The sequence below is a fragment of the Melozone crissalis genome, unplaced genomic scaffold (genome assembly GCF_028551555.1).
Source record: "Melozone crissalis strain CALT ecotype California unplaced genomic scaffold, PUWL_Pcris_2 ptg000068l_1, whole genome shotgun sequence".
Taxonomy (NCBI): domain Eukaryota; kingdom Metazoa; phylum Chordata; class Aves; order Passeriformes; family Passerellidae; genus Melozone; species Melozone crissalis.
In genome coordinates, this window is record NW_026535846.1 from 16,287,795 (window position 1) to 16,311,768 (window position 23,974).

Here is a 23,974-nt window from a genome sequence, read left to right on the forward strand (position 1 = left end):
CGGGACCCCGCAGAGGGGCGGGGCGGGCGCTGTGTGTGTGTGACAGGTGCGGCGCGCGCGCGCCCGCCGCCATCCCTCTCTCCCCCGCCCCGCGCGCGCGCGCGCGCCACCATGAATATGCAAATGTCGGTATAATTGCCAGCCAATGGCGTGCGCGCTGGTCACATGGTGCTGGTGGAGGCTCAGGGAAGAGAAGTTGAGTCCGGGCGAGCTCGGGCAGCGCCGCCAGAGCCGAGCGAGCCGCGGGCGAGCGCCGCGCCTCCTCCGCAGGGAGCCCGCCGGCCGGGGCTCTGCCTGGACCATGCCGATCCTCCTCTTCCTCATAGACACGTCCGCCTCCATGAACCAGCGGGCGTACCTGGGCACCAGCTACCTGGACATCGCCAAGGGCGCCGTGGAGATCTTCATGAAGGTGAGTGCGCGGCGCCGGGGGAGCCGCCGCCCCCCTCGCCCCCTTCGCCCCGCTCACGCCGCTTCTCTCCTCTCTCTCCGCAGCTGCGGGCCCGGGACCCCGCCAGCCGCGGCGACAGGTACATGCTGGTTACGTTCGACGAGCCGCCCTACTGCATTAAGGTAATGACCCCCCCGGCCACCTCGGCCCCGCGGCTGGGCCGCCCTTGGCGCGGCGCGGCCCCGTCCGGCCCGGCGGCGGCAGCAGCAGCCTGTGAAGATGGCGGACATTTTGCTTTTGTATGGAGGAGAGAGGCTGAGGGCGCTGCTGAGATGGAGGAGGGGGGGGGAGGAGACGGGCGGGCCGTGATTCACCGCCCCGGCGCAACGAGGGGCGGCCGCGCTCCGCCCCCCGCGGGGCGGTGGCTCCGGCGGGGCCATCGCCGCGCTCGGGCCCCGCGCAGCCCGAGCCCCCCGGGACACGCGGGCAGGGTGGGGCGGGCCGGGCCCGAGCCCGGCGGACAGGCCGGGGCCGGTTACCCCTCACGGCCGCGGGGCAGCGCGGGGGCCCGGCCCTGGCGCGGCTGTGGGTGTGGGACAGCACCCGCGGCTGTTTCCGCCTCTGCGATTGAAGGAGCCCCGCTCAGTGTTGGGGCTCTGTGTCCCCCTGCCCCGCTCCTCCCGCCCCGTTCATCCTGCTGGGCACGGTAGCCTGCACCAGTTCCATGGAACGCGCTCTCAGCCGCCGCTCCGTGCAGGGTTGTGGTGAGCTGGATGTGAAGCCATCGAATCATCGAGGTTGGAAGATTAAGATCACCAAGTCCAGCCATCAACCCCGTACTGCTACTGTAACTCCTAAACCACATCATCCACTGCCAGCCTCTTTAACACTGCCAGGGACAGGGAGTCTGCCACCTCCCTAAACAGCCTGACCTCCTGAATCCTGAAAATTTTCTTTCTAATATTTGATCTGAATTTCCTCTGTCCCAGCTTAAGGCCATTTTCTCTGCAGGCACAGCAGGAGAGACCAGCCCCTCTCTCACTGCAGCCTCCTGTAAAGGAGTTGTAGAGAATGATGAGGTTTGCCCTAAGCCTCCATGAGAGTAAACAAGTCTGCCTGGCTGGCTCCTCTTGTCCCTGTTGTCTCATTCCTTGAGTTTGAGGCAAGTACAGCCATGCCGTTCTCCACTGCACCACGAGGTTTAGGCAGAAGTAAAAAAAAAACAACCATGGTGCTGCACCCCTTATGCTGAAGGCTGCAGCTTGCTGATGTAGACATCCTAACTGAAAACACTTAGGTAAAGTGTGTCACAGAAAGCATTGCTGTGGGAGTTTTAGAATCCTGAATAGTCCTGGATTAAAACTGTATTTACTCAGAGTAATACACTGCTTATAATAACTGTTGACCCATGCTATGAAGGCCAGAGAAGTTCATGTACAAATACATTCTTGGTCATTCTAGAGAAAAAAGGAAAATACTCTCTAGATCTCCCAGCTAGAACTTCTTGAGACATTTAAGAAGTAAGTAGGCTCACTGGTGCTGTGAGCTTATTCACTTACTCACATCTTTGATAACCAGGAAATGTAATTATCATGAGCCATGAATCTTGGCTCCTTTCATCAGTAATACATTTACACAGCTTTCCGAAGTGACAGGTCACAGAGTAAGTATTTATTGTTTGGTATTGCACCTTTCATTTTCTCAGAAGAAGGTGTAGAAATAATTTCTGTGAATTGAAATCATCCTTGACTTACAGAAAGTTACTGTCAAAAATCCTCCATCTGCCTAGGAGGGGTGTTTTTAGACACACTGCACACACCATTTTCCCAATCCGTGTTTGTGCCTGGATGCAAACCCTAAGTCTTTGTCATGCTAGTGTTAACTGGATTTCTTTTGTCCTAGATTTCTTCTAGTTTTGTGTCAAATATTTCACAAGTGTATCTTAAGTTTGAGGAATGAACTTGCTCCCTGCAGTGACAGCGGGCACACTGGTGACTTAATGAAAAAACGACTTTGCTGCTGGAGCTCTGTGTGGTAATGCTACAGGTTATTACCACGTCTGTGCTCAGATTTGCTGAGGAAGATCCTTGTGTTTAATAAGCATCTGTGTACATTCTGATGTGCTAATGAGCATCTGACTGTTGACAGTTTTAGTAAATAGTAATTGAAATAAATGAGGCTGTGATACCCATCATAGCATTCAGTCATATTTAATATACATTAAATAGCCGAGGGAAAGGAAAAGTACTGTGCTGCTTGTAACTTGCTAATGTTTCTTCTTAGAAATTTTTATTTCTGCCTTTAGCACACTGCTTTCTAAATTGGTCCTTAAACAATCTTAAAATATTTTTTCAAAAATTAGTAACTTTTCTAGGAACGGGCTGCAGATTCAATAAATATCTGATTATAGTAATTATGATCACAAGTGCAGCTCAACTATTGCATAAAGACTTCATGGAATAATGAGTGTTACTGGGCTGTCATCATGTCTGTTCCTTGAGCAGAGAAAGCCTCACAGCAGTGATGACTCCCTGGTTGGAGACTTGTTCTCAAGACCTGCTCTGGTATTTATGATGTTCCCTCTGTTGTGTTTTTTAACAACCACAGTTGTGCCAGGAAAAGTTTCTGGTCCAGGCCAGATTCTCTGTGTCTTACAGAACGTGCCTGTAAAAGATATAAAATCTGGTTTCTTTACTAATGCTGCTGCAGTTAAACACTTTATTTCTCTTGATTTAGAGTAGGTAAAAACAAACCTGGCAAGTGAATGCATTTTGCAGGCTTGCTTTCCAAGTATGTGCAGCAGTGAGTGCTTTATCCTCTTGTTTTCTTGATGATTTATATTAATTGAATTACATAGTCTCTCAGTTTACCAGTGAAGCACTTGAGGGAAATAATATGATGGGGGGATTGAGACCACCTAGAAGGCAGAGAAGTTACAGGAACTTGAGCTTTGGAGCAGGGGTAGGTGAGATATGTGCCTAGGGTTGGTTTATTTCAGAATTTGTCTGTAACATTAAAGTATTTAAAACCAACAGCACTGGTTCACTTTTGATGGACAAGAATATATAAAGAAAGTATTATGCACATGTATTGTATTGTGCTAATGGAAGAATCATGCTGTTGCACAGATGATTTGCCAAAATCTGTGAAAGTAAGGTGCTGTTTTTGAAACTGTCTTTAGTATAGATGGTTTGAAATTATTTACAGGACCTGTTGATTGTGTTTGGCTGCTTGTAGCTCTCTGTGCCATTTTTTAAACATGGAATTATTTAGTCTGTCAGTTTGCAGTGGGGCTCTGCAAAGAGCTGTGATTACAAATGTCCAAACAGGAGTCAGGATGTTGTCCTGGGAAGGTGGGGACAGGAAGATGGGGATGGCAGGAATCTCAGCCCCACTCTGGCAGCAGATTCCTCTGGAACCTCGTCAGCTGTTTGGCTCCTATTTGTTATATAATGTATAGGTGGTGATTTGTGACAGCAATTATGGTGCAACCATTTATAGCTCTTACTTTATTTCCAAAATACTCTACAGAAAGAGACAAATATTTAATATTTTAAAAGCATGTTATGAAATGTATTAACCTTGTAATTGTCAAGTGATGTGATCCTGTTTAGGTCAGTGGAAAAATACCTGTACATTCTGTTGGATGTTGGGTCAAACTCTCATTTCATTAACTAGGAGGTAAAATCAGTATGTTACTTCATGAAGTAAGGATGTTCAGACTGATGTTTTTAGTGTATTTTTTAGATTGAAATTGTGATAGGGTGCTATAAGGTGAGTCTGTCTAGTTAGTGCCATGTTAACGTGGAAGTGAGCCAGTCTGTTCTGGTATTTGGGTATCTGGTTTTGTGTATTTGGCATGCATGGCAAGGTAATAAGATGTACAGTAAAGCACCTTTGTAAAAGGTGTTTATTATTACTAGAACACTAGTGCCTAAATTTAGTTACAGAAGGAATTTATTTGCAGTGTGTGTCCAGTTGGATAAGAAAAATGGCTTCAAGAGCAGCCTTGCAGCCTGGCAGGGTATTTGATGTTCCTGGCCTTCTGGCTAAGAGAAGTGCATTGTCCTGTTGAGGGAACACGGTTCCTGATGTGTCCTTGTTGTGAGGACTTTGTGTCCGGGGATTGCTGGAGCCCGGATCTTGCTCCATGCCAGCCCTGTTGTGTCCTGGTGCTGCAGCACCTCCAGCCCTGTGTGCCACCCCACCCTTCTCACCCTTCCTGCAGGACGTGGCTGATCTGGAGTGCCTGGCAGGAGGGTGGCAGCGTGCCAGGCACTGCCCCAGCTCCCAGGGCAGCTCCTGGCATGGCCCTCATGGCCTTCTCTGGCTTTTTTCGTAGATTTACCCAGTAGATTTTTTTTTTTTTTTTTGAAATCACATAAATTTCAGTATCCGCTGTCAAATATAGATGTTTTTCTGTACATAAGCACATGCTGTGGTGTAAGTGGGCAGAATCCTTTTTGGTTTTTTTTTTGTGAACTAATGGTGCTAGAGTAAAACTATGGAGAAAAGAGAACAGTCTTCTCACCTACCCTTTTCCCTGCAAGCTTTTCTTATTTTCCAGTGATGATGTTTCAGCAAGATCTGTCTAGATTTGTCTGAAAATGGAGCTCATGCCAAAATCTTAGCCCAAAGAATTTTTGAAAAGGAAAGCAAGGCTTAACTCTTCATTTATTTTTTCCATTTTTGATTTTTGTGAAACCTCACATCCTGCAGTTTGTGGTTTTCTTGTGGATTTGGGCTGTAACTGGCGAGTTCAGGCCCAGACCAAAAACACAATGGTGGCCTTATGTGAAGTTATTGATTAACTGGACTGCCCTGTTCCCTTGTGACTGATACCTGGCTGCTGGCAGTGATATGGCCTTTTCTCAGGGCTCAAGGAATATTATTTATTATCTGGTCACAGAAATATGACTTCTGTTTTATGTTCTTCTGAGACTCCATCGTCTGACCTTCATAAATGATCTGGTCACAAGTCAGAGGACTGAGAGAACATAAGTTATATTCTGAATTACATATTTTCCTCCTTCTGTTGTGTTATACTGAATGCAAGAGTCAGCTGTGACTGCACTGCAGAAATAGTCTCCATGAGTTTGAGTGCAGAAATATGTAGCTGTCTAAGAAGGAGCTCAAATTACTTTATACAGTGTGTGTGAAACACTGCACTGTTTGAGATGTGCAAACTGGGACTGATGGATAGGATGCCTTCCAGTTCCACTGCTGTTCCCTGCTAGCCTGAACATATGTTTCAGTGCTAAAGAGCTCCCTTGTGGAAACAGCTCTTCATGATGGACTCTGAGCAACCTCTTCTTTTTTCCCCTGAAATTCTGGAGTTGGATTGGGATATTTTAGAGGCTGGAGCAGGAATTTATAGAGGCTTTTTTAAACATTTGTCAAAGAATACTTATTGTATGTAAATAACCTGTTAATTTATGATATTGAAATAGTGCTTCAAAACAGGGAGTTCATAAGGTCACACTTGAGGAAAGTAATTTTGCTGTCTTCTATTTCAGTGGCACAGAAACTTCTGCAAGCATTTTTAAATTTTGCTTTCATGGAGAACCTGTGCTGTTGCAGAATGGAACTGATTGCCACTCACTCTGCACAGGGCAGAGGCAAATGAATAAGCTGTGTTGCTGAAAGAGATGTGAGATCTGTTTGTCTGTTTCTGGAAAAAATTAGATCAGAGCTCCTGACAGAGCTGCAGGGAGAAAGAGGAACCCAACCATGAAACCTTTTGGGTTTGAGGCAAAGATCTGCAGGAATGCTGCCTGAGGTGGTAGCAAATGCATTTTGTGTTATTCCACTTTTATGAAGGAGGAAAACATGAAGGATACCTAGTAAGCTTAACTGTAGCAGCTGCACAGAATAAGCCTGAGTTGATTAAGCTTTTACAGGAACATTTAGACACTGAAAATCATTGGGTTTTATATGTAAAAGATCTGACTTTTGGCAGGCACGAGTTCTTGGTGGCCTGTGCTGTGGAAGGGCTGGTGTGAGCAGCTGGGAATACACTTGGAGGTTTACAAGCTGGCACTGGGGTGTGCAGGCAGAATTTTTGGTGCAAGGCAGATAGCAGCTGCAGGGGCAAGAGGGAGGCTGCTATCTGAGAGCTGAAACAGGGAAGGAGAGCTGAGCTCAGTGGGAGAGGCCTATCTTTGTCTCCAGATATGCTGTTAGTGAGGCACACACTTGGTGAACCCACTAGCCAGGCGTTGTAGAAAGGGGGAAAAAGGTGCTGAATGTAGGACTGAGGGACTGGATGGAGTGTAAGCAGCACAGACAGTGTCTGTTCTTGATAGCTAATTCAGGAGACTGTTCTGTACTTGTTCAGTGCAGAGAGATAACCATTCCTGTTCTACCACTACACCCTTCTTGGGTCAGTTACAGCAGTATTTTTATTTCTGAGCACCAACATCTTCCATTGCCTGGGAAGTACTGCACACACCTCTCCTCCGTGTCTTCCACTGTGCTTGTTTGAGGCTTTGTTGTGAAATTTGTGTGTTTTCAGAGGCTGTCTTCGTGCAGAAATGACTGGCAGGTTAAAGCCAACAATTGCTTTTCCTCTGTTAAACACAATGACTTAAGGAAGAGAAACAGAAGTCAGTTGTTAAAGGAACACTCATGCAGATAGGATTGTGTAATTTTTTTTGAGGGCAAAAGAAAATCAACTCAATACTGTTTGAGAATAACCACCAAACAGTTTTTACACACTTCTTTCAATTTAACTGCTTTATCACTTAAATCTGACCAAAGAATGTGTACAAAAAAGTTCCGTTTTTAAAATTAGTCATCTATTCTGAAATTGGATAAGTAAGGCCATAGCCAGAAGGTTCTTGTTGGTGCAGGTGGTAGGTTTGTATTTTAATACTGCAGTGCATGTGTCTCAGAATCTGAAAACATCTAAAATATATTTTAGTAAAATCTTAGGAGTCATCACTTGGCATCCCTGCAGCAAGCAAGGAAGTATTGTAGTCCCTTTTAGCTTATAAAGGTACTAAATTGATTTCTGTAGAGAGTGTCCTTTAAAAAGCACATTCCCATTCCTGAGAAACATCATACTGGGTAGTGTCAAACATGTTAAAATGCTTTTAAACATGCATAAGCATGCTGCTTCACTTCTTTGTGTCCTGGTTGTGAGCTGTAGTAAGCAACCTCTTCCAGGAATTGGTGTAATGAGGACAGAACATTATAATGAGGAATTTTGTGAAAAGTAATGTACCTTTTGCTTTTAAAAAAACCCACAGCAGTAGTAATCAGGGTGATTCATTCTTCTAAAAGGTGTAGTTTTGTGCCTTCTGAAATTGAGGTATTTTGTAAAAAATCAAATTCCTGCAAGAACTTTAAAGGTGATGGCTAAATTTTTGAAAGGAATCGATTTAAATGGAAGGACAGTTCAGAAATTAACTTTTTGATAGATAGGAGGGACTGAACTCTGCTTAGCTGTCCTTTTTATTATCATTTTGAAGTAGTTAAATACAGGAACTTGTTCTTTCACCTGCTGCCTGTCTTCACAGAAGGCCAAGTGTGTGTTGTTGGGTTAGTTCTTAATGAAAATATTTTAACTGGTTCTGCTCCTGCAGGAATCTGCAGAGTCAAAGCTTGCTTTTGCATGTGAGGTGGGTTTCTGCTTTGTGCTGTGCAATAGATGAGATGCCAGAGGCCTTGAATGGAAACCATCATCTGTTGTTCAGAGCCACTATAGCAGTTTATATTTTCATCTTTTTATTTGGGTCTTTATTTGGGCTTGGACACACTCAAAGATGTAAGCCCTTAAGACTACAGGATAAACTAGACAAAAGTAGATAGGTTTGCATTAAGAGGCTTTACTCATCCTCAGTGCAAAGGTCACTTTTATTTTAAAAATAGTAGCTTAAAATCAAACAGTTGAGTTGGATCTCCCGAGTTATGTTTTTGTATATTTTTGTTCTGTAAGGAGGAAGGTGCTTTGTGAAGTTGGTGGTTCCGGGCACATGGAGTCTCTTTTGTGCTGTTATTATTTCAGTCTCACTTAGAAGTTGAAAAAAGACATTTTTGAAAGATGCCTTTTTTTGTTGGTGTATATATATGTAAAAAGGCCTGGGCATTGCACCCTGGCAGTGTGGTGTGGCTGTAAATATGCACAGAGCACATGTGTGATACCTTGAGAAGGGGCATTCATTCTTTTTTAACTTGGTGAGAGCTGATGTAGTATTTGCTTGGCTCACATTTTAACAGTGGAAAAAGGTAATTAAGATTGCAGGCACTTCTACCTTGTTCACCCTTGCATATTTTATAACAGCTTGCCAGGAGGAACTATGATTTGCAGCAGTGGTGCAACAATGATGTTTTGAGCTTGCTGTGATCTAGAAAAGATGTATCTTAGAGCTGTCTCCTGCAGTGTTCTCATGGATCCAGTGGGAAGAAGCACGTTCTGTACCGTGTGACCTGGGCTCTGGAGCTCGGTGCAACTCCAAGGGCCCTGGCAGAAGGTTCCAGATGGCTTCAGCCTTAGTGATTCTCTTCACTGTCTGCATTTTGAATGCCTATATCCTTGATTTTATTTAATAACACAGGCTAACAAAAAAACCCAAAACAAATAACAAAAAGCCCAAAAAACCCCACCAGAAATAAAAAAATAAGCAGTGTAAAGAGCAGCCGGTGCTGTTCTGAATTTTAAACGCAGATTGTTACTTAAATAATTCACTCTTGTAGATTGAGTCTTGGAATTTCTTTTTCTTTCTTCAACTTAATTCTTACAGTGCACCTCGTAATAATGGAACTCTTATGCTTTTGCACCCCCCCAAAAATATAGCAGGCAATAATTGAAAGGAATGTTTTGCTTTGTATTTTTTCTGGCTAATTTCAGAATACTTAAAAAACACGTAGCAATCAATTTCAGCTGTAAGCAGCATTTTTAGCATCGAAGTTTTAAGAATGTACCAAGAGATTCATTCTTGTAAAGAGACTCTTATTGTGCAGATCAGAATCTGTAGTTGCCCATAGATTTATATTGATCTGTATATTCATTCTGCAGAGCATTAAAAAAACAAACTTTATTTTGGTGTAAGAACTGAGATTGACAAGGATCTCTGAAACTTGAACTGCTTATTATCAGATAGGTGAACAAGTCTTGCTTTATTTTTAAATAGCTGTTATTATTACTATTACTATTATTATTTTATGTCCCACGCAGTTATGATTCTTTCCTTGTGTATCTATGCAAATTGCAGCACTAAATTTATTGAATGTTATTCTAGACTAAAAAAACTAACAGTTCAGAATGCCTTAATTTTACTTTTTAAAGATAAGGCAGTTGTTGGTTTGTCTGTGTTCTCACAGATGCTTTTAAAATCTTAAACGTGTGAAATAGTGTTTGAAAAAGTGAGGATCTTGATAAGATGGATGTTGTGGAGCAATTAATTGGACAGAAAACAAAGATCCACAGTGTGGTTAAGCTGGTGTTGCTATGCTCTGCTTCTAAGTGAGTATAATGCATTAGCACTGGTCTTCATAGCTTGTTAATGGTTCAGCCAGTGAGTTTTGATTAAAAGAAAAAAAAGTTAAGCTCTGCTTTGTGGGAGAATGTGCATCTGTTGAGGGAGAACACTTGGTGCCTTTAGCTGCTGCCAGGGCCCCGATGCTTCTCCCAGGCTGGGATGGGGTGGGGTGGGATGGGAGGGCTGCATCTGGACCATGTGCCCTGCCCTGGCCTGGGGGAGCTTTCTCTAATCACAAGAGCTTAAGCCCAGGTGGTTACTTTTGGTCCAGGTGACTCTTGCATTAAAAAGAAATCCAACCTTGCCATCATCTGAAATAAAAATCTGACCAATAATAATGCTCCCAAGGCTATCAGTGTATTTTTGGCTGTATAAGAGTGAAGTCATTTGCCAGGCTGACTGATTGATAGTTCATATATCAATTGATCAGTATATCATATATCAATATTCATTGATATTTTCCATGAGTGTATGGATTTAATGGTCATCTAAAGTATTTTCTTCAGTAGTGCCTTGAACAGCATTTCAGACCTGAATTGAGGAAAGCTCGTGATTAGATGACTCCTTCTAGATTCTTGAGTTTTGAAGTAAATTTGCAATACCTGTAGCACTTTGGTGTGGTGCTCTAGTTCTGTGATGTACTTCTGGAAGGAAGGAGGAAGGAATGTGGCATTTTGCGAAATAAATGTGAAACATACTGTGTTGTTTCAGCTCTGGGCTGTAAAGCTAGAGTATCACCAGTAATGCTTTTCTACTTGATTTCCAAAAACGTGCAGTGAGGGATCCCTTGTGCTGACAGCAGCTACTCTGTAACCTCTTAGCTGCTGCCTTTGTTCCTTGTGACTTCTGCAGCCATGCTGAGTGTAGGAAGGGACCAGCAGAAGGGCAGAGCTGGGGCTGGTTGGCATTGAAAGCACATTTGATAGGCTGAAGGAGCAGCAGGCACTGTGAGAAGCTGAAAATCTTTGATTGAAACCTCCACATTTGTGCAGTTGCCCTCTCTGCAGTGTTTGGATAAGATGCACCTATCATGGTATTCCTGCAATGACTGCTATGCTGCTGAACAGGAGCATGGAGCCTCTTGTTTTGCTTACTGTGCTAAGGCTGCAGACTGTGATTACTTCTGTGTTCCCTCTCCATTAAGCTGTTGTGTGAAATGAGGCTTGTTCTGGTTCAGCTGTGTGCTGAAATATCCTGGCTTCTCGAGTGTTCCTCAGAAATAGGTGCTTTTTAACTGGATAGTGTTTTTCTATTTAAATAAGAATGCTTTTTGGAACAGGGTGATCCCATGATCTCTTTGGTATTTATACTTTCCTTTCTTCATGTGTTTCCTTTTTTCCTTGTACAAGAAAAAGTGCAGTGAGAGTAACTGTCAAAATACATGAAATACTGATGACCAAAAAGCTAAATCCAGAGATAGATTGAAGCAGGAGCAGCAGGTAATAAATAAAAAGGTAGTGTAGGCTTTTTTCTTTCTGCTTGGCATTGATTATTATCCCTTGGTTCCAAGCAGCTTCCAGCTTTGAGTTGTTCATACAGCTTCTGCATTTGGCATTCCTATAGCAGGTGCTGCTTCTCTCTAAATGCTGATTCTAACAAAAGGCCCCAGTACTTGTTTCATAACTGGAGCTTGAGAACCTCTCTGCTTGTGTTTTGCAGGGGTGTTGTGCTTTAACGTTATTTGAGTTGTTTGTAACGCAAACATCTTGAATTCTTCTTGAAGGAAAAGCATTTCTATGTCTTATTTAATGGTGAAGTCACCTTGAAAGGACAGGGAATTGTATGGTGTAGTTTGACTGAGCTTTCTTTGGGTTGGGTTTTTTTATTTTAAGGTTTCATGGAGAAATACTACTTTCTATACAAGATGAAATAGTTTTCTGTGGAGCTGACTGCCTCTAATAAAAACTGGCACTTACATGCTGTGCTAGGATGTTGTTAACATTCACTAATGTGCTTTAGAAAACCAACTGGTTCAATCTGTCTCTAGAAATTATTCAGTCTGATGGGTGCAGGTACAGGAGAGTTCATCTTAGAACTGTGCAATTGCAGGGCATCTCCTGGCATCTCCCTCCACACTGCAGCCCTTCCTTGGAGTGAAGGCCTGCATTGCTTTGAGGGGAGGTGAAACTGGAGGGTGCTGCACCTGAGGGGTGTCCAGGAGGGGCTGCAGTGTGGCTGTTGTGTCCCCAGCGACAGCTGGAGGTGACAACTTCCCTGCACTGTTTCCAGCTGTGCAGGGAAAAATAGTGTGGGTGAGGGCAGGAGAGATTCTGTGTTATCAAGGTCCATAGTGTGACCCAGAGAAAAAGGAAGAATTGTGGTGCCTGGAGGTGGATGGAGATAGAGGGGTCTTCAGAGTGACAGCTTTCTGCTAAAAATCTGGTGTCAGACTATCAGCTGTGTGGGATCAAAGGAGTCATCTACTTCAGGGTCTTTTTTTTCTAAAGATGTTTTAAAGCAGTTTATGTTTCTCTGGTCTCTTGGAGATGTTTTATGTATATTAAACTTTTGTGATGTTTTATTTGACTGGAATTTAGGTGCTTTTTAAAAAAACTAAAATTTCAGAAAGTCACCACTGGATTTCAAGAAGGACTTTTGATGGATGGTTTTCAGTTTGAGTGTCCTACAAAAGCAGCAGAAGTAACTTCACAGGAAGAAACAATTAACTTACTATTCACAATACTTAGCCTTAACACTGACCTGGTGCTCACTAGCTGTGATATGAGGAGGAGCAAGTGATGCTTCTGTAGACTCTTCCCTGTACTTGACTGCTCTGTGGGATTGTTGAGGGAGTAATTTAAACCTGTGAATTGTTACCTGCTCAAATACTCAGAACGGAGGAGGGTCTTTGTTAGGCAGGTCCAGAGCAGCCAGCAGTGAGCCCTGCAGCCCCCTGCTCTCAGCATCACCCCAGTGATGAGCTCAGTTCACACTGTGTCCCAGTGTCCTGTGCTGGAGCTGTGCTCATCTCAGGTACCAGAGGTGGCTGCTGTGCTGCTCCCCTGTGCCAAGGACAAAAAAGAATTGATCTTGGGAGTCTCTTTGCTGTGGGCTGTTCAGTGCTGTGCAGTGACAGGACTGGTGTGTTGTTGCACAGAACAAAGTAGAGAGTGGAAGGGCTGAAATGAGAAGAGTTCTGCAACCAAAGGTACAGAAAAACTGAGAGCTCTGTTGCCTCAAAAATGGCATGCATAAGTATTTGGAGGGGAGTCAATGTCTGTAAGTGTCTCCTAGAGCTGTTTTTCTGCCCCATTTGCACAGAAATACGTTTGAGAGGATGAAATTAGTAGGTGATTGGTAGATCATATGATTCTGAATTATTTTAGGAAAATGAAAAACGTTAAATAAAAATGTATTTGGTGTTCATAATGCAGTCAGTACCTTTCTTCTCCTGCGTGCTATTCTTAGCTAGCAAATCTTCAAATAACAAATCAAACACATGGGGGTAGCATGGGCATTGGCTGCTCTGTAGTGACAAGCAGCCTTACCCTGTCCTTCATGGGCAGGGGACACAGGTGCCAGCACCTCTCCTTTCCCTGTTTGTGGCAGAACTGGGGTGACCAGGACAGTCTTGGCTTGCTAAAACTCCTCTGCCAAAGTTGTTGGCACTCAGGCAGGGAAGCTCAAGGCTGTGTAGGAGGTTATTCCCTGCTGCAGAACCCACTGAGCAGTGCTGGGACTGGTTCAGGAGATTACAAAGAGGTGAAGATACTTTGGCATTTGGGAAGCAGCCCCCTGAATTGTAGTGTGTACAAAAGCATAATTCACTTCTGTATAAAAGAAATACCTGCTTGATTTTGGCTCAGACATGAGCAGGTCTGAGTTGTGATCATGTGTACAGTCACCAGTGAACAGAAAGGTAATTTAAAAATGAATCATTCTGGTGATTTGGGAGGCAAAATGCTCTGCTGGTTTCACTGTCTTCCTGTGGTACTTGGAAATTCCATTACAGGAGTGGAATCAGATTTCAACAGCTGAATTTTTTTTCTTACCTTATTTTTTCCAAGTGATTGCCACTGACAAGCTAGGATGCCACAGGCATGTTGTCTTAAAGTAATTTGTTTTCCTAAGATGGGTGCATTTAGTAATAGCTTGAATTATTGAGAAACTTAAATACTATAAACAAGTTGTAATATCTGAAATGCAGTTGTTCTTTGTAGGGCAACATTAGCAGAACTCTTAAAAATCTGTATCTTTAACTAACTATTGGGTATGTACTGTAACACAGGCTGTTGTGATTGGCATGCAGGATTGCAAATTGTCTTCTTGGAAGATTATTTTTAGTAATGTTGCAGTTTTTGGATTAGATCTGAAAGCAATCCAGTGAACAATAAACTGTGCAGTTCTGTATTATGGCATTGCTTATTAGAAGCTCTGAAGATGAAGACTTGCAGCCTCCACATCACCATGTCCCTGGATTTCCTGAAGCTGATGAAACTGGGAACTGCTTTGGACCTGGAATTCTTGTGCTCTAATGCCCAGCCTTTGCCTCTGCCCCTTTTTTTTTTGCAAGCTGACAAAACTGTGCCAAGAAATAGTTGGAAAGAATAAAAGAAAAAAAGCACAGCCCCAATCAAAGCCAGAACAAACCAACAATGAACCAGTAAAACACTACAGTGAGACCAGTAAACCTGACAGATAAAGCCAGTGTAGCTGAGATTTCAATATCTGTGTTACACATATTCAAAACTTGGTGCTGTTTTACTTGTACATCAATATTACCCCTTTTATGTGATAAAGGTGGAGTGGTTTGTTTTTGTTTTTTAACTCCTGCTACAGCATTTTATAAGATTTTCTTTCTTTCTCTTGTAGCTAAAATCTTCTGTTTCTCCAAAGTCTTTTTAAGCTACCAACTCTGGCCAAGATTTTCTTTTGCTGCTGAACTCTGTTCTTTTGATGTTCAGTTAGTCCTGATTCTGCTTGGTCCAAATAAGGCCTCCTTTTCCTCACTGGATTTTTCACCCTGCTGTTTGCATTCTCGTTAATCTGGGCCTTTCTCCTGCTGAAATAAGCTGGTTTGACCTTACCTGCTTCTTGAAGCAGCTGAAATACTTCTGGAGCTGTGTGGTGAAATATAGAGCAGGACAGGGATTTGTCTGAAAACTAAGTTAGCAGAGAAAAATGTTACTTTTGAAGTATGTTATTTCTTGTCAGCATGATTTGCTTGCCAAGGCCAAAGCCAGGAGCTGGAGGGTGGTGTGATGCTTCCAAATCTCTGGCTGGTTTGTAGGATGGTGTCCAGAGCTTGCAGAAGGCCAAATGACAGTGCATTTTTGTCTGTTGTTGGCATAAGCAAAGAGGGTGAGATTTTTGATTTTAGTACTTGTTTTTTCCTAGCTATCTTTGAAAGGCTTCTGGTATGTGTTTAGAGTCTAAAATTATTTGTTCATATAAATTATCAAAGGAAAGGCCAGTAATATACTGGCAAGGTAAAGGCTGCTCAGATTGCTATTAATAAATTCTGGGCATAAAAGTGACTGAGTCGGAATGTAATATTGGAGATTAGAGGCAAATACTCTCACTGCTCAAATTGGTTCATAAACAACTGAAATAACTAATATTCAGTTCTGACTTCTTAGTTACTGACCTGCAGAGGATTTGTAGTTTTGTGGAATATGTGTTTGCTCCTTTAAGGTTGTGGAGTTTTGGTTGGGGTTTTTTTGGTCATTAGTGTTTATCCTGGCAAAAAAAGCCAGTGAGTTTTTTGTAAGCAATGTTAGTGGCAGTATTTTAACTTCAGGAAGGATTATTATTTAATCACTTCAATGTGAACTCATTGTGCATCTGCTCAGTGTGGGGTACTTGACTCTGTTTTGCCCGAAGAATGTTCCTACTGTATCTATGGAAAGGAAAATATACAGACTCTTTGGGGCTGGAGTTTCTGTCCCTGAAATGCATGTTTCATTATATACATTGGCTTGAGTCTTTCTGGAGAAAAACATTTTACAGAAGTAGACTTTCTTGTCATTGATTTAAGTGGTTTTGATTCAAAAATCTTTTTTTTTTTGAGAATGGAGTACATTACTACTAATCAGACATTTAGTTAGAGCTGGGTATGGAAATCTTGCATTTGCTGCTCTTGTTCTCATGATGAGAAGTTCTTCCATTTTACTCTGTTTATTTCAAAGGTACAGTTCTCCTTGACTTTATAAAGATCCTGTGAGAGCTGTAAGATGAAAAACAGTTTCCTTGGACAGCCAACCATTGGTGATCAGCTGCTCCTTGTACCTTCAGCTTCCCAGCTTCTGCCTGAGGAAATGGTACATGTTTTATTTTGCAGGCAGTTGACCACACTGCAGCAAGATCAAACAGAGAGCTGGAAGCTGAGCAAACATTTTCACAATGGGAAAATAGCAGAATCTCCAAATACCAGTGAAGAAGACTTACTGTTTATTTTATAAAGAATACTCTTAAATTCATTGGAGTTCAAATCAAGAAATGTAGACTGGGAATAATGTTTCTTTTGTAAATGTTTTGTTCCCCCCTGTGCTTTAGTAACAACATAAGGCAAATGGTCTTTGCAGGAAAACACTTTCTGAACTCCAGCCTGGCTGTTCCCAAGAACACTGATGGAATCACTGATGGGTGTTTTTGCCAGACAAAAGGGAACAGTCTCACCTGCATTTATGGATCCATAGAATTCAGACAAAACAATTTTGGTAACTGTTCACTTAAGATTGTTTAAGAGAAGCTTTTTTAGGATAGGACAAATCATCTTGCTGAGATTTGGTGCTGTTTCACTCTGGAAAAGTACCATTAACTAAGTCACTTTTACTCCAGAACAGTGACTCTCTGCTTGCATTTCATTTTTGCCTCGAGCTGACCACACGTGTGGGAGGTTGCTGTGGCTCTGCTGATGAGATGCTGTATTTTAAGCTGTGGTTGTGTGTGTGTGTGTTGGTGTTTTATTGAGAATTACCTGGTTCTTTTGAGCTTCCAGGGCAGTTTAATCATAAAGCTGAACCAGTCTTGGTGAAAGTCTGTTCTTACTTTGTCCCATTGCAAAGTTTTCTGACTTGTATCCCTTGCATTCATCTCAAGCTTGAAGAACTGGTTAAGGGAGCTAAACTTGACCAAAATGCTTTTGTTGTATCATCTTATGATAATTCTCCATTCTGAAAAGAAATCCACCCAGCTTAGGCTTGTCAACTCAACAGAAGTGTTGATCATCACAAATCCTTTCTGCTCAATTCTTCTGTCTTTTACAGTGCTGAACATGTTTGTCCTAAGCCCATTCACAGAGCCCTCAGTGTGTGCTAAAGGCTGGCACTGGGCTGGAGCAGCTTAAAAAAGCCCAGGAAGATCCTGTCCTGTGTTCTTGCACAACTTGGCACAGGCAGCAGGTGCCGAGTCGGGGCACAGGGAGCAGAAGCTGCTTCACCTGGGGGATGTGCTGCTCAGAGGCTGTCCCAGCAGCAGTCAGGCTGTCTGAAATGATCCTGTCCATGTCTGCAGAGCTGGGATTCCTGCTGGAGCACAGGGAACGTCTCTGGTGCCAGATGAGAGTGAGCCTGGGTGAAGAGCTGCTGCCTTGGCTGAGAGTTGCAGGAATATCCAGGACTGTGAGCTTTTAGCTGAGGCCTCTTTAAATCCTGTACCAATTCCCTGTGAGCTGTCTTCTCTAAAATAGCTTCCCAACTGTGCAGCCACATTGCTTTCAGATCTAGTTCACATACCCTTCCCCTAAACCACTTTTAGGGGAAGGATATGTGAATCACACCTGTTGGGCCTGCTCACCAGAGAGTCCAGAGTGCTTGTTGGTGATCCACCCTCATCACTTGCTCTTCCTTTCATCCCTAGCCTTTGTCAGCAATAACTTTTTTAAAGACCTCCAAAATTTTAAGCTGTTACCCTGAGATACTAAACAGTGATTTGATTCTTGATAGGGTGTTTGCAGCCACTCCTTTCTTTTGTTCCAGACTTAATTTAAGGAATAAAGGACAAAAAGGAATGGGTAAATGCCAGAAGAGACAGTCACATTATGGTGCTTTTATCTTGGTTTTACCTTTGCTGTTACTTTGGCAGCTGCATTTCTGATTTCCAAACTTGGCAGTGTCTCTTAAAAAAATATTTACGTGCTAAATCCAAATACTTCTATTAACAGCATCATCTCTACAGCAGTTTTCATGGTGATGCAAAGTTTTCCCAGTGCTTGGCAGTGTGTGTGTTTCTTGAGTCTCCCATTTAGGTGTAACCATGTTTCACATCAAGCTGTGCATGCCTGGATTAGGTGTGTGCAGCATGAAAATGGTGCAGTGCATCTGTTAATCAGGAGTATAATTAATTTTTGTTGGGAAGAGAGATAAATGCCAACTTGCAGTTGATTGCAGTTTGCTGCTAGAATAACTAATAAGCTTTTTTGTTTTATGTAACAGGCTGGATGGAAGGAAAACCATGCAACATTCATGAATGAACTGAAAAACCTTCAGGCTTCAGGACTAACAACCCTTGGTCAGGCACTCAGGTCATCGTTTGACTTGTTAAATCTCAATAGATTAGTATCTGGGATAGACAACTATGGACAGGTAACAAATCTATCTATAGTCTTCTGTCTTTTATATTTCTATGTTTTTTAAAATTATAGTTGGTGAGGGATTTTGGTGGTTCAAGTTGCTTTTTGCATTTAACTTTTTGTTGATGTTGGATAGCTCTGTGTAAGAGCTTGAGCTGGGAAGTCAAGCTTTTTTGAATTTTTCAATAATAAGAATTTTTTCTTATTATGACTACTGAAAAGACCCTGGAAAATGCTGGCATTTTTTCCTTACTGAAGTACAGAGAAGCAGAGTATAAATGCCCCAAGTGTAAGCACACAGAAGTGGCCCATCTTGTATAGTTTTGTGTGGTTCCACACCTATTTACAAAATTACAGGATTATTTTGAAGGATTGCTTATCTTACTGTTTATTTTATAATGACAAAAATACAAGCCTCTCATCCTGTGTGGTAAGGTTGCTCTTAGCATTCTTGTGCTTTTGTTTGTAGGGAAGGAATCCGTTCTTTTTGGAGCCATCTATTTTGATTACCATCACAGATGGAAACAAACTGACAAATACAGCTGGAGTCCAAGAGGAGGTAAACTTTCATTAAGTTCTTTCAAGTTATGATTGTGCAGGTTGGTGCTATGCTGAGATGAATATTAATCAGCTTTTTCCTGCTAATTGTACTTTTTCATAGTTGACCTGTTTTTATAGAGAATAGAAACCAGCTATCCTATCACTGCCCAGCTCCTAAATTCATAGTCTGTAAGGGTTTTGAGATGAGAACTTCAGATAAATTAGTGGGTTGGAGAAAACAGGGTCTTTTACAGATAAATGAATGAATTTGGATGTGATGTTTTTAGCTGGTTTGTTAAATACTGGAAAATGTTCTTAAATCTTTTTTTACCAGCTTCATCTTCCGTTGAATTCCCCTTTGCCTGGAAGTGAACTGACCAAAGAACCGTTCCGCTGGGATCAGAGGCTGTTTGCTCTGGTGCTGCGCCTGCCAGGGGCTGCATCTGCTGAGCCAGAGCAGCTTGGGAGTGTGCCTACTGATGAATCTGCTATCACACAGATGTGTGAAGTCACAGGAGGTAACTGCATGCTTTTTTGCTTTGCTTCACATTTGGCATTTTTTTCCTTCAATTCACCTTCACCTCTGTTTTGTCTGTCTCACTCTGTGTCCGTGTGAATGCATGTGGTGCTTTCTTGGATTTCAGTAGCACAGGAGAACTTTAAAATAAAGCAATATTCCTATTTCAGATCTAGAGGTGAGAGCATTTTCTAAATGCAGCAGGAGGTTTTGGAAAATTTCTTTGGTTATTCTGGATGTTGGCTTTGCTCATCATGAGGGGGCTTTGAAAAAATTTTTTGTTATTTAAATGTTGAATTGAGCAGGACTGCTATTAGTGAGATGATAATTCTGCTGCAGGGCTGATAAGCTAAATTTAATCTTAAAAAAATTAATTCTGGATCCTATTGCTTGATATGTTGATGAGATTTTTTTTTTTAATTGGTGCTTGGAGAAATTGTTGTGTGGGAGGAGGAGGTTTGGGTAGACAAAAGCAGATAGATTACATAGTCTTGGTGAAATCAGGCCTTTCTAAGGGCCTGTGTAAACTTGGCCTTGGTCCAGCCTGATGAAGCCTTAGTGGCCTCTTTTTAGTAACAAAATCTCAGCAGGTTGTGGGGTTTTGGTGCTTTTTCTTGGTTGTATTACATTTGCAAAGTACTTTGCCTTTTGCATAAACTTGTACAAGGTTTGTTGCTGTTATTTTGGATAAAATTGCAAACCTTGGCAGTGTGACTTAGGTAATAAAACATCTTCCTTAAGTAAGATTACTCAAAATTTGCTTTTCTGTTTCCCCATGTGATTTCTCTCTTGCATAGGTCGTTCGTACTGCGTCCGGACACAAAGAATGTTGAATCAGTGTTTAGAATCTTTAGTTCAAAAAGTCCAAAGTGGAGTTGTTATTAACTTTGAGAAGTCAGGACCAGACCCAGCTCCTATTGGAGAAGGTACAGTGATTATTGGTTTTTTACCTGTCTCTAATGTTTAACACAGAATGTTTTGTTTGTGTGTAGATGTCCTTAAGTGTCTTCCATGTCCTTCCTGCCAGCTTTTCCCTGCAGTGTACAGGATGATACACCTTTTACCAGTGTTAGTTTGATCCTTGCTAAGTTAAATGATGCCATATGTCTGCACATGCTTGTATGGATCATCTACTGCTGGCTGGCTCTGTGTCACTCTTTTTACCTCTTTGGGTGGCTGAGGAAAGGAAATGTTTGCAGGAAGCATTTAAGTTTGAATTACAGTGTTGTCAGGACTGTACTTAAAATAATTAAATCTAGCAGTAGTGTGTTTAAACACTTAAACATCTCTAAAGCAATCTCAATGCTTAATTTTCTGTAGATTTTCATTCTGCTAAATGATCGCAGATCAGTAAAATGTAGGTGAAAGTTCTTAACTGTGCAAAGAACAAGGAGTTACTTTGCTCCCTTGAGTCAAGTGCATAAGAGGAAAAGAGGAAAGTGCACTCCAAATGTGAAGCAATTCTTCAGATTTACAGAAGTTCATGGCTTAAAGGAAGAGGAGAGGGCTGGCCAGTTTAGGATCCTGGAATATCAGAAAACATAATAGCTTTTAGCATCACCTGAACATTCTAGCAAAGCCAGCTTTATTCTTGCTTTCATTCTGGAATCAGCTTTTTCTATGTTTGTTTTCTCCTTTTGCTTATTTAAAGAAGGCTTTCCTGTAATGCTGTGCTGGACAGCACAGCAGCAAATTCCCAAATGTCACTGGTGGCCCAAATGTTCTCTCCTGTGTGGCAGAATGGTGAAATTTGGGGGTTTTGTTACCTTCATTTCTGTCACATTTGAATGGTGATGGATTGTGGATATGAATGTATAAAAATGTCAAGACTTTTCTTTTCTATGGAAATTGAGAAATTCCTAAACTAGAGAGAAATACAATAGGATTTACCCTAGAAGCTCTAAAAATCTTTACCAAGCTCTAAAAATCACTGTTTTTAAAATGCAGAGGAGCCAAACTGATGTGTCACTGAAACATGGTTTCCACAGTATTACTGGCTAATTCTCTAAAGCAAGGAAAACTAGTAATGTAAAATCTTTTTAAAACAAGGGAGATTGGTTAAGTGGGTGATCTCTGCTGTGCTGTTTGCCTTGAAGAGCAGTCTTTGAGAACTGCTGGTTACATCTGTAGTGCTACAAAGTTCCTTATCCTCAGGATGCAGGAGTCTGTGCTGGTGGGCTGGCAGGGAATGCTGGCCTGTGTGCAGCCTCTAAACTCAGGCTGTGGGGTTTAAGTGATCTGTGAATTGTTGTAATTAAAAATGTGGCAAAAGCTGCCTCCTGCAAGATGGATCCAACTTCTCCAAGGAACTTTGCTCCTCTCTGACTTTCCATGTGTGGCAGCCTCAGTCAGTGAGCACTGCAGCCCGTGTAGAAATGGAAATGCCAATTCTCAGCCTTTCCAGGTGCAGCAGAAGCAGCAGCAGTGGCTTGGTGCTGCTGTGGGAGCTGTGTCAGACACTGAGCTTAAGCAAATTCATTTTCCATAGTAGGTGAGTAGGCCTTGCTGCACTCACTGTGTGATGGTTGTGCCACAGGAGCAGAAGGGAGATCAGGGCAAATACTGTAATGGTTTCTCAGATGATTCTGTGATACACCTGGATGCATAGTTTATTTCAGCCTCTGATTTAAATATCTTTGTCTTTAGAACAAGAGTAATGAAATGCCTTACTGGCTGCTAATACAGAAATTTTGCTAGCAGACAAATGCATGCATGGAGCTTTTCATTTTCTTTTTGTTATTTTGCTTTGTTTAAATTTTAGATGGACTTGTTGATTCATCCAGGCCCATCAATTCATTTGCTTCTCAGCCGTGGCATAGTTGTCATAAACTCATTTATGTACGGCCTAACCCTAAAACGGGTGTTCCTGTGGGGCACTGGCCAATCCCAGAATCTTTTTGGCCTGATCAGAATTCACCAACACTGGTAAGTAAAATAAAAACTGAAAAAAGGATTCTACACTAATAGTTGAATAGACTGGAAATAAATAATGATAGTGTAGTTTTTACTTTCTCTGTTTAGAATATGATGTGACTTTGCTTTACAAGGTTAGCAGAATGGTATTATCTAATGTGGATACTGTAACCTGTGCCATTTCTTGTATCCAGAAAGTTCACTTCCATGTGTCTGGTTAGTTAATTTGCTGAATGGTTTTAAAAGGTTAAAAAATTGAGCTCTAAGTTACTTTACGTAGCACAAATCATAGTGAGCCATTAAATTTTAATCAAAGCTTTATAAAATTCATTAACAAGGAAAAAGGAGTATGTGTTTTTGAAAGAAGATCAACCATGGGTTTTCTTCCTTAGTATTACTTTATGTGTGGACTATTTCACTAGCAGGAAGAACTAAAACTGAAACAGAAGAGCTACTCCCTGCAGAAAATGAGGAGAAAGCAGTACTAATTTCTCCTTTTCTTACTGAAATGATCATACATTTGGCATGCCTTATTAGTCCATCTAAACATCTCTCTTTTGTTAGGCATGTTCTGTTCCTGCACTTCACAAGTGCACCAGGTACGGTCTGTCCATTCTCCTTGCTCCCACCTCCTGATTGAAGAGGGGAAAAAAAAAGAAAGATTTTTAGAGAGTTCTTTGAGAGATTCTTTGTGAATTGAGGGCACTCTCCCATCTGTTTTTCTGTGGACTTGAAGATGGGAAGAAGAGTTGAAGTCTCCTTTAAGCCTGTGTTGTAGCTCAATTGACATGAAGGCTTTTAAATATAAAGATAAATAGTGGCATATTAACCATGTTTTTGTCTTGGTGGGAAGACTGTATCAGTGTGTGAGCATTTTTTTCAGTTAGAGAAATATTTAGTTTATATTCTGTTGTGGGAGCTTGTATTTTATTTTCTTTGAAGGAATACTGTGGAAACTGAGTGTTTTAAGACTTATAGGATGGTGAAATACCCACTTATGGATATTTTAAGAGAATTGGTTTGTTTACCATAGATATGTGAAAACTGATACCCTTTTCCCCCTTTCAGCCTCCACGCACAGCTCACCCTGTGGTGAGGTTCTCCTGTGTGGATTGTGAGCCCATGGTCATAGACAAGCTTCCTTTTGACAAGTATGAGCTGGAGCCTTCACCCCTCACCCAGTACATCCTGGAACGAAAGTCTCCCCATACCTGCTGGCAGGTACTTGCCCTTTATTTGATTCTGGAAATGTAATGGCTTATCATTACAGATTCTAGAAATATAATGGGTACCTCTATCTTTGCAAGCCTGGAGAATTGGGGTCTGGTTCAATCTCTGCAGCAGATGAGAAGAAACATGTCAAGGTTTCACTTACCTCCTTTCTAAGAGAATTATTAGGAGTCAGAATTGAGTGTTCCCTCCACAGGCTTTGTAATCTCATTTAATTCTCTTTCTAGGTCCATCTCATTTTGCTAAGAAATACGCCCCCCAGGTTCCATTTTTGGCTAAATTGAAATTCTCTGCAGGCTTCCATTTGCTTACAGGGAAAACCCAGCACTAGTTTCCATCATGTTACCTAATGAACAGCTGCAAATCATTTTCACTAGATGCTTGAGGCT

General features: G+C 41.9%; 1 protein-coding gene across 5 annotated transcripts in view; it reads left to right on the forward strand.

Annotated features, from left to right (window-relative positions):
* Positions 1 to 217: 217 nt before the first annotated feature.
* LOC128945721 (integrator complex subunit 6-like) overlaps positions 218 to 23,974 on the forward strand; it is a 39,694-nt gene continuing 15,937 nt past the window's right edge. For all 5 annotated transcript variants that reach the window (XR_008483891.1, XR_008483892.1, XM_054289549.1 and 2 more), the window contains exons 1-8: positions 218 to 412; positions 496 to 573; positions 18,249 to 18,398; positions 18,855 to 18,944; positions 19,260 to 19,443; positions 20,240 to 20,368; positions 22,204 to 22,367; positions 23,424 to 23,576. Coding sequence is in view for 3 of the 5 variants with exons in the window: in XM_054289549.1 (XP_054145524.1) it covers positions 302 to 412; positions 496 to 573; positions 18,249 to 18,398; positions 18,855 to 18,944; positions 19,260 to 19,443; positions 20,240 to 20,368; positions 22,204 to 22,367; positions 23,424 to 23,576 (1,059 nt within the window). In the remaining 2 variants the exon portion in view is untranslated. The remainder of the gene's footprint in view (positions 413 to 495; positions 574 to 18,248; positions 18,399 to 18,854; positions 18,945 to 19,259; positions 19,444 to 20,239; positions 20,369 to 22,203; positions 22,368 to 23,423; positions 23,577 to 23,974) is intronic.